The sequence below is a fragment of the Betta splendens genome, chromosome 22, assembly GCF_900634795.4.
Source record: "Betta splendens chromosome 22, fBetSpl5.4, whole genome shotgun sequence".
Lineage (NCBI taxonomy): Eukaryota > Metazoa > Chordata > Actinopteri > Anabantiformes > Osphronemidae > Betta > Betta splendens.
Genome location: NC_040900.2, coordinates 5,297,313 through 5,311,246, shown reverse-complemented (window position 1 = coordinate 5,311,246; position 13,934 = coordinate 5,297,313). Strand labels below are relative to the sequence as shown.

Here is a 13,934-nt window from a genome sequence, read left to right as displayed (position 1 = left end):
CATAGGCTACATTTTTTATATAATATAGTTACAATATTTATAATATTTAGGAATGTATGATTTCCACCATGTTCACGCAAGGTGTTTTTTTACTCCACCAGCAAATACATCAGAATAACTTTGATAAGAAATAAAAGCAGATGAAGTTCATTTGAAAACCGTACACACTTTATGACTTAGCCCGTGTTACTAGTTTATAATGTGCGCAGACTAGAGGAGTTGTCTTGTATCACGGTGTTCATAAATAATGTGCCGTTCCTCATACATGTGTATGATGTAATGGTTTAAGGCTACCACTGATTTGAGGTGCATCCCTGAAATGCCGCCCTGCGCCATGTGCTCAGTCGCCGGTTGCCAAACGATGCGAGGTTAAACCTGTTTTGAACTAAAACACCAAAGAGTGAGTAGAGCTATTTATCAGCCTATTGGACGAAGAAGTTGGGGTTTGTGATGCATGGTTTGATGCGCACATCCTTAGGCTAATAGGGCTAGGTGGGGTAGTGCGCTCTGGTAAAGAAAGGGTGGAGAGCATCCTGCACTGCAGCGTGCGTAAAGTTGTTTGTGTGGACACGCTTCCGAGTGTGCATCAGGACCGCACCGCAGGCGTATGTGCGTTTGTATGCGTGTGTCTAGAGTGAGATGGGCATTTGGTTTGCTCCCGCGAGCGGTGCGACAGCCCGGCGAGAGGTCTCACAGCATCTCCGTCCGTCGGGCGAGCACCACGCGCCGTAGAGAGGCGGAGGAGGAAGAACGAGGGGGGACGCGGCGGCAGACAATGCGGTTTTGCACTGCGTTCATTTCTTTGTACAATTCACGTGCGCGTCCGCCAAAAGATGACGCGCGGAAGATGTAGGGGATGAATTCCACGCGATCCGGCTGTTTTTGAGCAATTTTTCCCCCCACAGTCGCATTGAACACGTTTTCCTGCGGTTTGCTTGGGAACAAAACAGAGATGAAATTCCCAATAGAGAACCCGCGGAAACAAGTTAACTGGGACCCTGAGCAAGGTGGGTGAATATTTGGACTATCCATTAACTGCATACATGTTATTTAATACTACCAATCTTAGCAACACCTTGCGGAGATACCTGAGACTCAGTTTATCACGTCAGTACGCTACCAGTTTGTTCAGCAACGGCTGCACGATGTTTAATTTATGATTTCATTTATCGTGTCGTGAGTCCCCCTTGACTGTTCTTGTATATTTCTGTGATGCCCTTATCATAAGACAAAGCGTTGGAGGAAATGTCTTTATTCTCCATCCTTCCTGTGCTCAGCTGTGCGAGGCAGAGCTGCTGGGAGCGGACTCCTGCATCGTCAAGGCGGCAGAAACAATCAGGCTCAAACCGGAAAACCTGTCGAAATAAAAGCTCAACTTTTAACGTTGAACAATAAACGCCTTATATATTTGTTGCGTAAAATATGAACCCTTCATTATGTTCCTAAACTAAGACAGACTTGCGTTATTTACATAGATAAGCCACGGGCTGTTTCCAAAACAATAATTTATTTAACCGGAAGTTGCTCCAAACTCCCCTCCAATGTGGATGTACTTCATTTTTTGAGGGCTTTAAAACTATATGCCGATTTTATGAGTTCATTTTCCTGTAAATATTGTTAGGGGGTAAATAAAACATTACTTATTACTACTTGAAAAATGATGTCATTTACAATTTAGATTTTTCTCTAAGGTCTTCACATGTTATTCAGGCTGCTTTGACTTCTGATTCCGAGGCTCAGCTGGTGAATTGAACGCCTGCAACCTGTCTAGTTCCACAGGGAAAAGCAGGGCTAAGAGTCGACCTGAGCCAACCCAAAAATTGTCTTTATATGTTTTTTACTACTAGACTCGGATTTTGATTTTGATCACTAGTGGGTAAATGCTGCTTTTGCCACCATGTAGTGTGAGTGCATCACATGTGTTTTTATTGGACCTGATGGACCAGCATGTTTGCTGATTCCTGCTGCGGTGAGCAGACATGTTGGAAGTAGAGATGGGCTGAGACAGAGGATCAGATGTTATCAGTTAAAAAAAGGGCTGCCTTCCACTCAGGCCTAATTCAATTTACAGAAATCAATACAAAGCAACTTCAATAGTTTAAACAAGATTTTAGATGAATGCTTCACATCTTCAGACATTTGAATCACAAAGCAAATTATATCCATCACAGTTTGAATTTTGTTTTATAATACTAATTGATCTGTTTATGCTTGTTTTCAGTCCCTGAAATTAATGTGCTGATAAGATTTTCTGATCTGCCCTGTAGCAGCCTGAAACATACTGAAAACCATCACCGGTGCATTACAAAATACTATAAGACAGCACTTCTGCCGCTTCACCTCTCACTCTCAATTTTCAAATTTATCTCATGTGCTGACCACAGTGCTGAAAGACATACACTGCAAATGGAAAGTGGCAGTTTTGCACCTTCCTAAGCTCGTGGCATCTTATTGATTCACTCATGATACAGGGATGAGAATCCTGCGCTTCCTGGGTGTCCTTGACTCATCCGGACAGTGTGTGTGTGTGTGTGTGTGTGTGTGTGTGTGTGTGTGTGTGTGTGTGTGTGTGTGTGTGTGTGTGTGTGTGTGTGTGTGTGTGTGCGCGCGCGCGCGCATGTGCATGTGTTTATGTAAGTTTTTGATTAGCATATCCCATAAGTGGTACTTTCCAATTAAACACACGAGTGCCTCCCATCGCTGATCAATTCCTCCTACCATGGATCACCGTCACTGCAGAAAACAGGCTGTTCTCCCAGCTCTCAGCCCTTCATGTTCTCCAGCGCTAGAGAGGCGGGGGCATCAGAGGTGAAGCCTGCAGCTCTGAGTAGCTTATGACATGCCTTATATACTGCGCACGTTATCCTGCGTCCTAGGTGCTGCTCACCTGACGCCTGACTCGTCCCAGCATTTATTATGCTGAAACTTATCTCACATCTCAAACTCTCCTAGAAAAAAAGGACTGCTCCCAAAGAAGATAAGTCAATTTTCACCTCCACTTAGTAATAGTGTAAAGCTGCAGGCGCAGGTGGTTTGAGCCTTGTTAGTTTATAATGAGTGGAAAGAAATGCTGGTGCATGCAAATGTGCAACTCAAACCTTGAATGCTGTTGTTGTCTGGAATGCATTACGGTCACTCAGCTAACCAGTGCACTCCGACGTCCTAATTCTATTAATGCTCATAATTCAGGGTGTCCATTTGAGGTCTTGCCGCTACAACATTAAATTGATGGTAAAGGTTTCTGCATTAGTACTCGACGTAGAGCCCGTGGATCTCCTAGGCTCAGTTTCAGCAGACTAATGGCTTTCATGTGAGGATCCCAAAACAAATTATCAGGTTGGAAAGACAGCGGGTAAATGGAAAGTCTCGCTGCAGGTCGACTTTGGCGAAGCTTCAGTCCCGATAACGTTTCTTTGTGCCGATAGCTCTGGGTGACAGCTCTGCAAAAAGCTTTTAATAATCCAGTGTAAGATCAGGAAATTGCTTTTTAATGTATTGTACAAGTAACAGGATTATCGTCCTAAGGAGGTGCATGATGTTATTGTTCTATGTTTAAAATGAAAGCAAATGAAAAATGAAAAGTGTGAAACAATGCTACAATTACACTGTTTCCAGGAATTCATTTTAATTTTCTTATCATTGCACATATTGGTTATTATAAACAAAGGCTTTGTGTCATATTTCAAACTCTGCTGATGCCTTAAAGGCCAATACACGACGCATACAAAACAACATCTGAGGAGAATTTCTCTGATTACTTAATCTGTCATCACAGTTTTCATATCCCATCTGTACAAGATTCAGGGCCTTGAGCCAATTATCAGAAGATGCTGCCAGAATTTATCTGCCAGAAGAATGTTCAAAAGATCAAGTATTACAGTCCTTGTCATAAATAGCGCAGTACACGGTGTCTTAACTCCCGTCTTATCTGTCCTCTCATCTCTCAGTGGCGGTGCAGACCAACCTGGTCCCGCCCAAAAAGCTCCAGCCGGGCATGGTGAAGTCCAGCCTGGTCCATGCCAGCGTCGCCACCATGCAGAACCCCATGGGCTACGACCCCAAGGCCAACGGACACTGCCCGCTGCCGCGCCTGTCCATCTCCTCGCGCTCCGCCAGCATGGTGGCCAGCATGGACGCCAGCTGCGACGGCTCGGCCGCGGCGCTGCACTCCGTGATGAAGTGGAAGACGGTGCTCGCCGTGTTCATCGTGGTGGTCCTCTACCTGGTGTGCGGCGGCCTCGCGTTCAGGGCGCTGGAGCAGCCGTTCGAGAGCATCCAGAAGACCAGCATCACCATGGAGAAGGCTTCCTTCCTGGAGAGACACCCCTGTGTTACTCCGGATGAGCTGGAGGCGCTCATCAAGGTGAGTGACTGGGAATAAAAAGGTCTTCACATACTGGGAGATGTTTTCTCCACTTGGACACGTTGCATCGTTGCACCCATTCATCCCCCATAAGATTAGTTTGTAGGAAGATATGATGTGATTCAATTTGATTGGGAGATAAGACGAAGAAAGTCAGCGGACTGACCTTTGTGGCGGCGGTTTTGTTGATGGCGCCTGCTATCGGGGGTAATTACAGGTTCCCAGGCTAATTAATTCTGGTTTCATTAGCTAGTCACATGAGCCAGAACAGCTTGGAGACCACTTCCCTTCATGTGCTCATTGTCCTTCAGCAAATTAAGCCCTTAATGACCGTGACTACGGCCAGGAATAAACAAATGCTGCTACATTTTACTGAGTCATTTCTCATGTGCTCGTGGAGTCGGTTATGTCATGTATGTTATGCCTAATTGAATTTGATATTGACACCTATAAGTGGTCGTGAGGCCCCTGCTTTGAATTGTTGTCATTGTGCTGTAGTGTTTTGGCGAACCTGGAACCTAAAAACACAAGCGAGCGGCTTAGACTAATCACTGGAGCACACGGTGTTCTCACCAAATCAAAGGCACCAAACTGAGGGTTTGCCAGTATTAAGCACAGTCAAAGGGCCGTCGTCATTGTAGCACTTGAAATGCTAATTTCATTTCATGTAGCCTCTTCATTCTTCTGCCTCTCATGCTGATAAGCTGATAAATTGATTATGCATATTCAGGGGGCACGCCGCCTACGCCGTGCCCCCTGGTTGGTCCGCGGTAAACGGGTAAATGTCAGAGGCAGGACTCCAGCAGAAACAACAGTGACTCCTTCCGTCTGACGGGAGATATTCTCCTGAGGTGGTAGAAAATACTTAGTCCGTGTATTTTTCATGTTACATAACAGCACATAGGTAATCTGAGAGACAAATGTTAATTCCTGCCTACGTCCCGCAATGTTTATGCTCTTTAAATAGATGTGCGGGTACCGTGGCCTTTATTTCACAGCTGTCACACATTTATGGATTCTCAGTTGTTTTGATTTATTTATTTATTTCGTTACACAAACATCTTGTAATTACCGCAGCTTTTATGTTCGGGCCCAACAGACGACTTGATTGAATAACCGAGAGTCTGAATGCCGCAGACCCTCAATAATAGGTGTGTTGGTACAGTATGGAATTCCAGAGTGAGGCTTTAACAACACCCACACACTTTAAATATGGAAAGTGGCTCACGGCCGCAACATCACAGCTGTCTTGACTGTGAGAAACACTTGAAGTGAGGTTTTTCAATGTTTGCTGTCAACAGCGTGCTCCATGTTGTCCCGTTTTAACACAACATTAAGTCAAACCTAGAAATGTAACAGGACCATAGAAGGATTTGTGACAATTTAAGTCCATAAAGCCTAAGATGAAATATGGCATGCCTGAGAATACATAATTCTGTGGGCAATCGATCGCATACCCACCTGTATGGAATTGCAATTTAAAAAACTGACAGAGAACAATGAGAGTTTGATTTAAGATGGCTTAAAAAATGCTGCGTTTGCAGTGCGGCCCGTTTCACCAACAAGGAGAATGTTCCCATCAGATTGAGGCTTAACTGTGCATCTTAGAGCGCCGTCGACTTTGTCAGCAGGCCCCGCTCTGCCCGCTCCCTCTAATATCACTAACATGGGTCAAGATCCGAGGCTGACGTGGTACAAGTGGCACGGAGATTGGAAAATGATTTGAGAGCGGCGTCAGTGTGCAGTTGGCTTAGTGGGAAGTTTGATTTGTGAGGGCGTGCGGCGGAAAGTGGGAAAATCAGTCAACAGTCCCCGCAGACAGACAGAAGATTATCAGGGAGACAAACTGACCGCCAATGTTAGTTATTTTCCCAGTAAGAGTTTGGAAGGTTTGTGAGGGCGGAACAACAATGGACCCACTTTTATCACAACACAACACAAAACCCACTGAATACAGTCAGTGTCAGGTCCCAGATTCACAAAAGCCACTGATGCTTGTGGTGCGTAACTTTTAAGCCACAAAAGCACTGTCGTGACTTTGTAAAAATCAATGACAGGATCTCCTGAGGAGAAGTGTGGAAATAAAAACCTTTAGCATGATGCGCCTGGGGTGCGGAGGAGATCAATTATTCATCGCAGGCGCTAGCCTCCTGTGGCTCAGAGCAGCAGCGCTAATGGCAGCTGAAGACAAAAGTGTCTGCTGGATGTATGATCGGATCCCTCTCATCGGGTTACATGCGGGTCCGGCAGAGGCCTGGAAGTCAGGGTGCTGCTGGGAATCAATAGCAATATTAAATGGGAAGAAGCTGACTTTTCTCACACAGATGAATGTTCATTGCTGAGCTTTAGCGGTGATGGTTCCAGTCTAAGCTAACGCCTGTCATTATCTACTATCTGAGCATGAAAGTGATATTAATCTTCTTGTCTAACGCTCAGCAAAAGTGGCATTTACCAATCTGTTGAACTACACTTGATGGATTTAACACTCTGTTGAGTTTTGTTGGTCCTTCAACCCGCGGTGTCACGGAAATAATGAATATCAAGCCGCGCGTGACGCTCGCACTGACAAATAACACCATTTTTTTGCTATGTGAAGAAGACGCCTTCGGGACACGACGCTTCACAAGCGCTCCATCACCGCTCCCCCAACAGGTTCCGTTATCGGCCTGTTTGTGCTGTGTCAAGCCGCCGCCGCTCGCTCTCAGACCCACAGTGGGGACGCAGCAGCGGTGACTCACTGTTGTCAAACGGCTCGCCGAGTGGAGCCGACGGGACAAAAAAGGCAACGGGGCAGCGTGAGATGGAGGAGACGACCTATTAGCGAGGCGGCACTCGAGACCCGCGCCGCACGGCGACTTAACGCACGCCCGTTGACCTCCTGGCGCCCGCGTTAGCCGCTAGCCCGTCCGCCCACCGACCGGGCGCCCACGGGGCCTAATTGGCCTCGCGGTGACTCACGCTGTGGCGCGATGCGCAGCGGCGCCGTTATTGACACGAGTCAGGCCTCATTTATCGATGAGTCACTCGCAGTGGCTGCAAATAAACGGGGCAACCTGCGGTAAAAGCACGTCAGCACACGCAGCACGGATGACATCATTTTATTTAAAGCCAAAACGCTTCACACCAACACCAGTGTTTTGAATGAACTCAATCCTCCTTTAAGGTGTACCTAATAAAGTGGCCAGGGAGTGTACACAAACTTGCTCTAGTCAGGGTTTCATATAACAGCTCAAATGGACGACAACCGTCTGCACGGCTGCAAAGCTTCCACGCGCTCGAAGTGAAGCTACAGATATTAGTATGGATCGGTGGCGCTGCTGCAGAGCGGGGAGCTTGGCAGCACATCCACCGCGAAGGCCGGTGAAGGAGATAGGGAAGCTCCGAGCCGGCTGGATCCCAGCCACGGCCATAGGGCAGAAACACACACGCACACACACGCACACACAGACGCACGCACGCACACACACATACACGCAGAAACACACACACACACGCAGAAACACACACACACGCACACACACGCACGCACACACACTTATATGCACATGCGCATGCACACAAACACGCACACACAGAAGGATATAAGATGTGCAGTTAGGCGCCGCGTTAACGATGCTGCAGTGGAGAACATAAAAACACATTACGAGGACTTGGTGGTGATTGCGTGTGCGAAGGAACGGTCGTGTTGGTGCTCACTCCCTCCCGCTCACTGGCGCCCCGAACAGAGGAGACGGGAGTCATCAGGCCTCTGAACGGCACGTGCGGGGGGATTGCCCACATTTCTAATGCACCATGAACTTGGCTGTGAAAAGGCGAGAGGCAAAAATAGCCCTGCTCATAAAGTATTCATTCACATTCTGAGGCTATTTATAACGGTCCCTCGATGCTGGAATTAGGTTATTATTATTTGGGGGTTATTACGCATTTACCGCTCTGATGTTAGCTCTATACAGCAGCTGTGCCTCTTGAAAGCTATAAAACATCACTAGCGTAATTAGTTGATTTTAAAAGCAAAAACGCGGGGTTTCGCACTGGGAGCGGAGGTGATCACATGCCAGATTACGAGCGGGCGTGTGCGGCGGCGCGTGGCCTCCGCTCCGTCTGCTTGGGAATGTATGTCACGAGAGCCGGCGCATATTTTATCGCACGGTTTCGGGCAGCAGCCGGCGCCGACGGATCCGGGGCCGCCGCGAACGAAGGAGGGAACCTCGGCGGGTGCCGGCGCACGCACCCGCGCCATTCCTCACCGAAGGCGTCCCTCGGATCGACTTTTATGTCAACACGAGCAACGTTTAACGGCGCCCGGAGGCGAAATTCAAACAATAACAGAAACCTAATGCCTTTCTCATAAAATCCATACAAACACGTAGTTTGGGAAGGAGACATAACAGATTATGTGTTCACGGCTGCATAATGGAGCACAGGGGGAGATCAATGGGAATAATGATTCAGTAAACGCAGACATTGTGGCTTCTTAATGTTTTTCTGACATGACAAGATGAGGAAAAAAAACAAAAACGAGGGACTGGAGGGAAAAACAAGAGAAAGGCCCTTCTGCTGCACAGCCTGTGTAGATTTAGCCGGCATGAACTGTTAAAACATGCAAATTGGGCAAAGTGGAGAAAGTTCCACGTGAGCAGACAGACACTGAATAATGGGACCAGATCTCATGCGAGGCGGAAAAACACATACCCACCGCGAATACATAACAAGATTGGCTGCTTTCTTTCACAGCCCATAAAATTAAGTTTTTAAAAGAAACTAGAGGGGAATGTCTCGGCTGGCTTTTTTTTTCAGGGTTTGGCACAGTCCTCCCTCTCCGCGTTGTCGATGTGATCTCACGTCTCTTTCCATCAGTCGGTGACCTTGCAGGTTGATATAGAGATCGTCGCCGAGCCTTGTTACACGCAGACGCCGAGTTATCGTCTGTTTATGGCGTCGAGACTTCATGAAGTAAAATCAAAGCGGACACGCGTTGGGGCGTGTTGCGTTCGGGGGAAAAATGAAATGTCAGTGTTGATGAAGGGCCTAAATGTGAGACTGGTCCCGCTCAGCGTGTCTGTGAAGCCAGAGTATGCATCTTGATTTCCTCGTGCTTATTGTGATCTTCTCGCAGCACGCCATAGATGCTGTGAGCGCTGGAGTGAGTCCTATCGGAGACACGTCCTACAACTCCAGCTACTGGGACCTGGGCAGTGCCTTCTTCTTCGCCGGAACCGTCATCACCACCATCGGTAACTAATCCCCTCTCTCTCTAGCTTCCACGGCCCTTTTATAGTGCTTGAATTTCATTTCACCTTCTCATAATGCAGAAACTGAAAAGTCTTAGTCCATTACAAATGTCTGTTAAACGGAGCAAATCGGTTTCCAGCTGCCCTCGGGTGAGTCTCCCAAATCCCTCTAACTCTCATGATGTGGTGCTAAATGAAGCAGCTCCAACAACCTGAGGCCATTTAATACATATTGTTGCATAGGAGCCATAATTCCCAGATTATAGCTCCTGTTATCTCTGTTAGCTGTGCTTTAATTCAGCTTACTGGGAAAACACAACGCCCCTGACCCGCTCCCGTCCAGCGGCATCATTAAATATGGCATTTGCTATTATGCTCTACTTTAGCCAGATAAACACGAGAACTAAAAGCTCAAATGGATTTGGATGAAAGGGTGTGTTTTATTTGAACAGAGCAGGATTATTCCGGGGGGGAAGGTAAGTGAAAGTAAATATTCGGCGTAAGAGCGTCCGTTCACAAAAGGTGGACGGGGCCAAACACGCGCGCCCCTTTGTTGTATCCGTGTCACCGTGGGCCCATAATTAACGCAATTTTCTCTAAAAGGAACCTAATTATTGTCTCCTGGTTTCCTCCTAGTGCTCCAGTAACTAAAAGCTATTGCATAAGCGCATCAATTGATCATGTTACATAAGAACACTGTATTGTCTGCCTTCCTTCGCGCGTTCGCATGGCCGCGTCCCTTTCATCACCTCTCGGCTCCTCACTCGTCTCCTCTCTCCCTTTCATTCCAATTTCCATTGTCCCAACAGGTTATGGAAACATAGCTCCCAGCACGGAGGGCGGGAAGATCTTTTGCATTCTTTATGCCATCTTTGGCATCCCGCTCTTCGGCTTCCTGTTGGCGGGCATCGGAGACCAGCTGGGGACCATCTTTGTGAAGAGCATCTTGAGAGTTGAAAAGATTTTCAGGGTGAGCGGCGAGTAAAAACAATGCGTTCTCCACTTCCTGGCTCCTTTGTAGGGTTTACTTTTGTGTTTATCATGGGCGCTCTCATCACCCCAGTGCACTTAATTAGCCATTTTACTTGCTCTGACAGCTTGTCCCGCCTTGTTTTTCTCCCGTTCGCAGCAAAAGCACCGCCAGATCAGCCAGACCAAGATACGGGTGACGTCCACCATCCTGTTCATCCTGGCCGGCTGCATCGTCTTCGTCACCATCCCCGCTGTCATCTTCAAGCACATCGAGGGCTGGACCACGCTGGAGGCCATTTACTTCGTCGTGATCACGCTGACCACAGTGGGAATAGGCGACTATGTGGCAGGTACCGACGCGCTCCGTTCCACTGTCAGACGGATCTCGCTGATTTGTGACCGCATGGGTTTTTTCCCCTCCACGGCAGGCGGCAACCGCAGGATCGACTACATGAAGTGGTACAAGCCGCTGGTGTGGTTCTGGATCTTAGTGGGCTTGGCCTACTTCGCGGCGGTCCTCAGCATGATCGGGGACTGGCTTCGAGTGCTCTCTAAAAAGACCAAAGAGGAGGTGGGCGCCGTTCAATTACAATATGTTCGCGAGGCAGCAAAATAAAGGATCGCTCAGATGCTCCCGTCAGGGATGTGTTTCAGATTTGGCTCGCAAAAATAAAACGACCTATTGATCCGAGTGGAAAGAATGAGCTCGGGGTAGAATTTCTCGTATTAGATGGTGGTGAAAACAGAAACTTTATAAATAGTGACAGTGATATTGTGCATTGTTCTTCTTGTTGTGACTAAATAGTACAGATTTAGCTTTTATTGGGATTCAGTTGAACAACAACAGTAATAGTATCAGCCTTCCCTCCTAATCCTCCCTTTACTTCCACGTTGGCGCAGGTTGGGGAGTTTAAAGCCCACGCGGCCGAATGGAAGGCCAACGTACGGGCCGAGTTCCGCGAGACCAGGCGCCGCCTGAGCGTGGAGATCCACGACAAGCTGCAGCGGGCCGCCACCATCCGCAGCATGGAGCGCCGGCAGCTGGGCCTGGAGCAGCGGGCCCACTCGCTGGACATGCTGTCGCCGGAGAAGCGCGCCATGTTCGCCAGCCTGGACGCCGGGCGCTTCAAGACGTCGTCGCAGGAGAGCATCGACGGCAAGCTGAACAACCTGCGGCTGAAGGGCGCCGGCGAGGCCTACGAGCAGCAGGGCGGCGAGCCGGCGCCGCAGACGGCCTCGTCGTCCGAGGAGAACCTGTGCAACCTGCGCTTCGGCTCGCTCACCAAGCTGGCGCGGCGCAACCGCAACCGCGAGCTGCGGCGCAACATCCCGGAGGACGCGCGGCGCCCCAGCGTGGGCGCGAACAGCGGCGGCGCGGCGCCGGGGGAGGGGGGGGCGGCGGCGGAGGGGGAGGAGGGCGAGGCGGACGAGGAGAACGGGGAGCGGAAGGAGGGGAACACCAGCCTGACGGATCTGTCCACGTACACGGCGGACCGCGCCAGGCTGAACGGATTCGTACCCGCACACGCCAACGACGGCGAGGACCCCTGAGGCCCACGGGCCGAGTCAGAGCGAGAGTGCATGAGACTTTTAGATGTCATGAAATGTGCCTTTCTGTTTCCTATGCTTAGATTGGACCTGCTGCCAGGGAATTTTCATCGTGCCATAGCCATGGGAGGAAAACGCGTTGCCAAAAATGAATAAAAACTGAAGAGACAGAGGAGACTGTAGTTAAATACCTCATTACGGATGTTGCTGTCTAATGGGCTACTTAAGGCTTTTCATTTCTCCTGGAGCGGTTTTTCAGCCATGTTATCCGCCGGCGCCCGCGGCCGGACCTTCGGGGGCGACGACCACCCGCTCATGCGCCGACGTTCTTTTTTTATCCCCGTGGGCCGCGCATGCAGCGAGCTTGATTCACGCCATTTGTTTTCAGAAGCAGCATTGTTCTCCGCTTTGCGAACTCACTCTCGGGGGCTGTTTCGGCTCCGTGTAAAAGAGGAAAAGGACTAATAAACCAACAAAATAATAAAAAAAAGGTCGTTGTGATTCTTCCGGATCAATAGACAATAGCAAGCATTTACCCACATGGCGTGTACAATTACTCCTACATGGTATGTGACTTTGACAATGTAGCCTTGGCTTTTAACGTACTACATACTAAGAGCTCATAAAAAAATGAAGAAGCGAATCCTTTCGATTGTGCATGGTTCTTAAAACGCAACCACCAAAACACAAACGCCACCATCCTCTGAACACTGAGCAGGAGTCCACGCAACGCAGTCCTTCACCTCTGGCCATGAGATTGTCAGCGACGTCACGCGCTGAACTGTTTTTTTTAATTTTCATATTCATCACTCATTGTCTCTCACGCGCGCACACACACACACACACACACACACACACACACACACACACACACACACACACACAAACACACACACACACGCTATGTCTTGACACGGCTTCAATAAATGAATGTGATGCTGTTGTTTGTATCCACCGAGCATGTTGCATCTGTGTTTACTCCTTTTTTTATATCACAAAAGCCGGTTGTACGACTACACTTCCTGTTTGTTTGTTTTTTATATTTCTCTTCTTAAACTGTCTAAACACATGTGCATTTAACAGGTACTGATGCCTCCACCTGCTTCAGCGCGTACTGAACTATTAGCACCATCACTAGTGTGCATTGCATGCATTTCTAAAAAGTGACTTGCTGAACACACTGGTTGTACTTGTAACCTGTTTTTGCTATGAACAGCATTAACCCTCGACCATGACCATGACCTGTGAGGAGTTGATAGACTATTTGTTGTGTACAGTTTATTTTATGAACAGATCACATTAAATGTAGTGAGTGCCTTTTCTCAGATAATAAACATGACGAAATAAACATGAATATGCAAGTTCTTTTGGGGCGAGAATGGATTTTTCTATGGACTCGGCTACAACTGATTCAAGTCACATCAGCCAAACACAATCTTCTCAAATCACAAATTCACTGCAGCCTTTTTTCACTTTTACCAGCGAGTTTGCTTTGATGCACCCTTGCAAATTCAATGACAGAATTCATTATTATGTAACTGACTCCCAGTGTTGCAGGATGATGGAGCCCAGCAGCCGGAGCCACAGTCACGTGTGCCAACGTGTACGCGACAGCCATGACAAGCAGCGAGGCCGATCGGTGAAGTGACGGCTATAAATTACACCTAATGGCAAAGTGTGTGAGTGGAGCGTTTCCTCCAGGTCACCTCCTCCCTCCTGCTTCCACTTTCACAACAAGCACCGAGCAGAATATACAAATCTTCCTAAAATACACAACTGAGCTTGAAGTAAGTTCTCCGGATATAAATGATGTATAATGT

General features: G+C 48.2%; 1 protein-coding gene across 3 annotated transcripts; it reads left to right on the top strand.

The window, feature by feature from the left end:
• Positions 1 to 283: 283 nt before the first annotated feature.
• Positions 284 to 13,479, top strand: kcnk10b (potassium channel, subfamily K, member 10b). Of its 3 annotated transcripts, XM_029139821.3 has the most exons (7): positions 431 to 1,007; positions 3,948 to 4,363; positions 9,480 to 9,597; positions 10,404 to 10,564; positions 10,724 to 10,916; positions 10,995 to 11,137; positions 11,467 to 13,479. In XM_029139821.3, the coding sequence occupies exons 1-7, from the start codon at positions 953 to 955 to the stop codon at positions 12,115 to 12,117; spliced, it is 1,737 nt and encodes a 578-aa protein (XP_028995654.1). In that variant the 5' UTR covers positions 431 to 952; the 3' UTR covers positions 12,118 to 13,479. The 3 variants fall into 3 exon arrangements, with proteins under 3 accessions (XP_040925235.1, XP_040925234.1, XP_028995654.1); XM_041069301.2 differs by lacking the exon at positions 431 to 1,007 and adding an exon at positions 284 to 400 and having other exon boundaries at positions 10,724 to 11,137; XM_041069300.2 differs by having other exon boundaries at positions 428 to 1,007; positions 10,724 to 11,137.
• Positions 13,480 to 13,934: the final 455 nt, after the last annotated feature.

Coding starts and splice junctions, on each gene's coding strand:
- kcnk10b (XM_041069300.2), top strand. CDS start 953: ATGAAATTCCCAATAGAGAACCCGCGGAAACAAGTTAACTGGGACCCT. Junction 1,008..3,947: donor TAACTGGGACCCTGAGCAAG/GTGGGTGAATAT, acceptor CTCATCTCTCAG/TGGCGGTGCAGACCAACCTG. Junction 4,364..9,479: donor AGCTGGAGGCGCTCATCAAG/GTGAGTGACTGG, acceptor ATCTTCTCGCAG/CACGCCATAGATGCTGTGAG.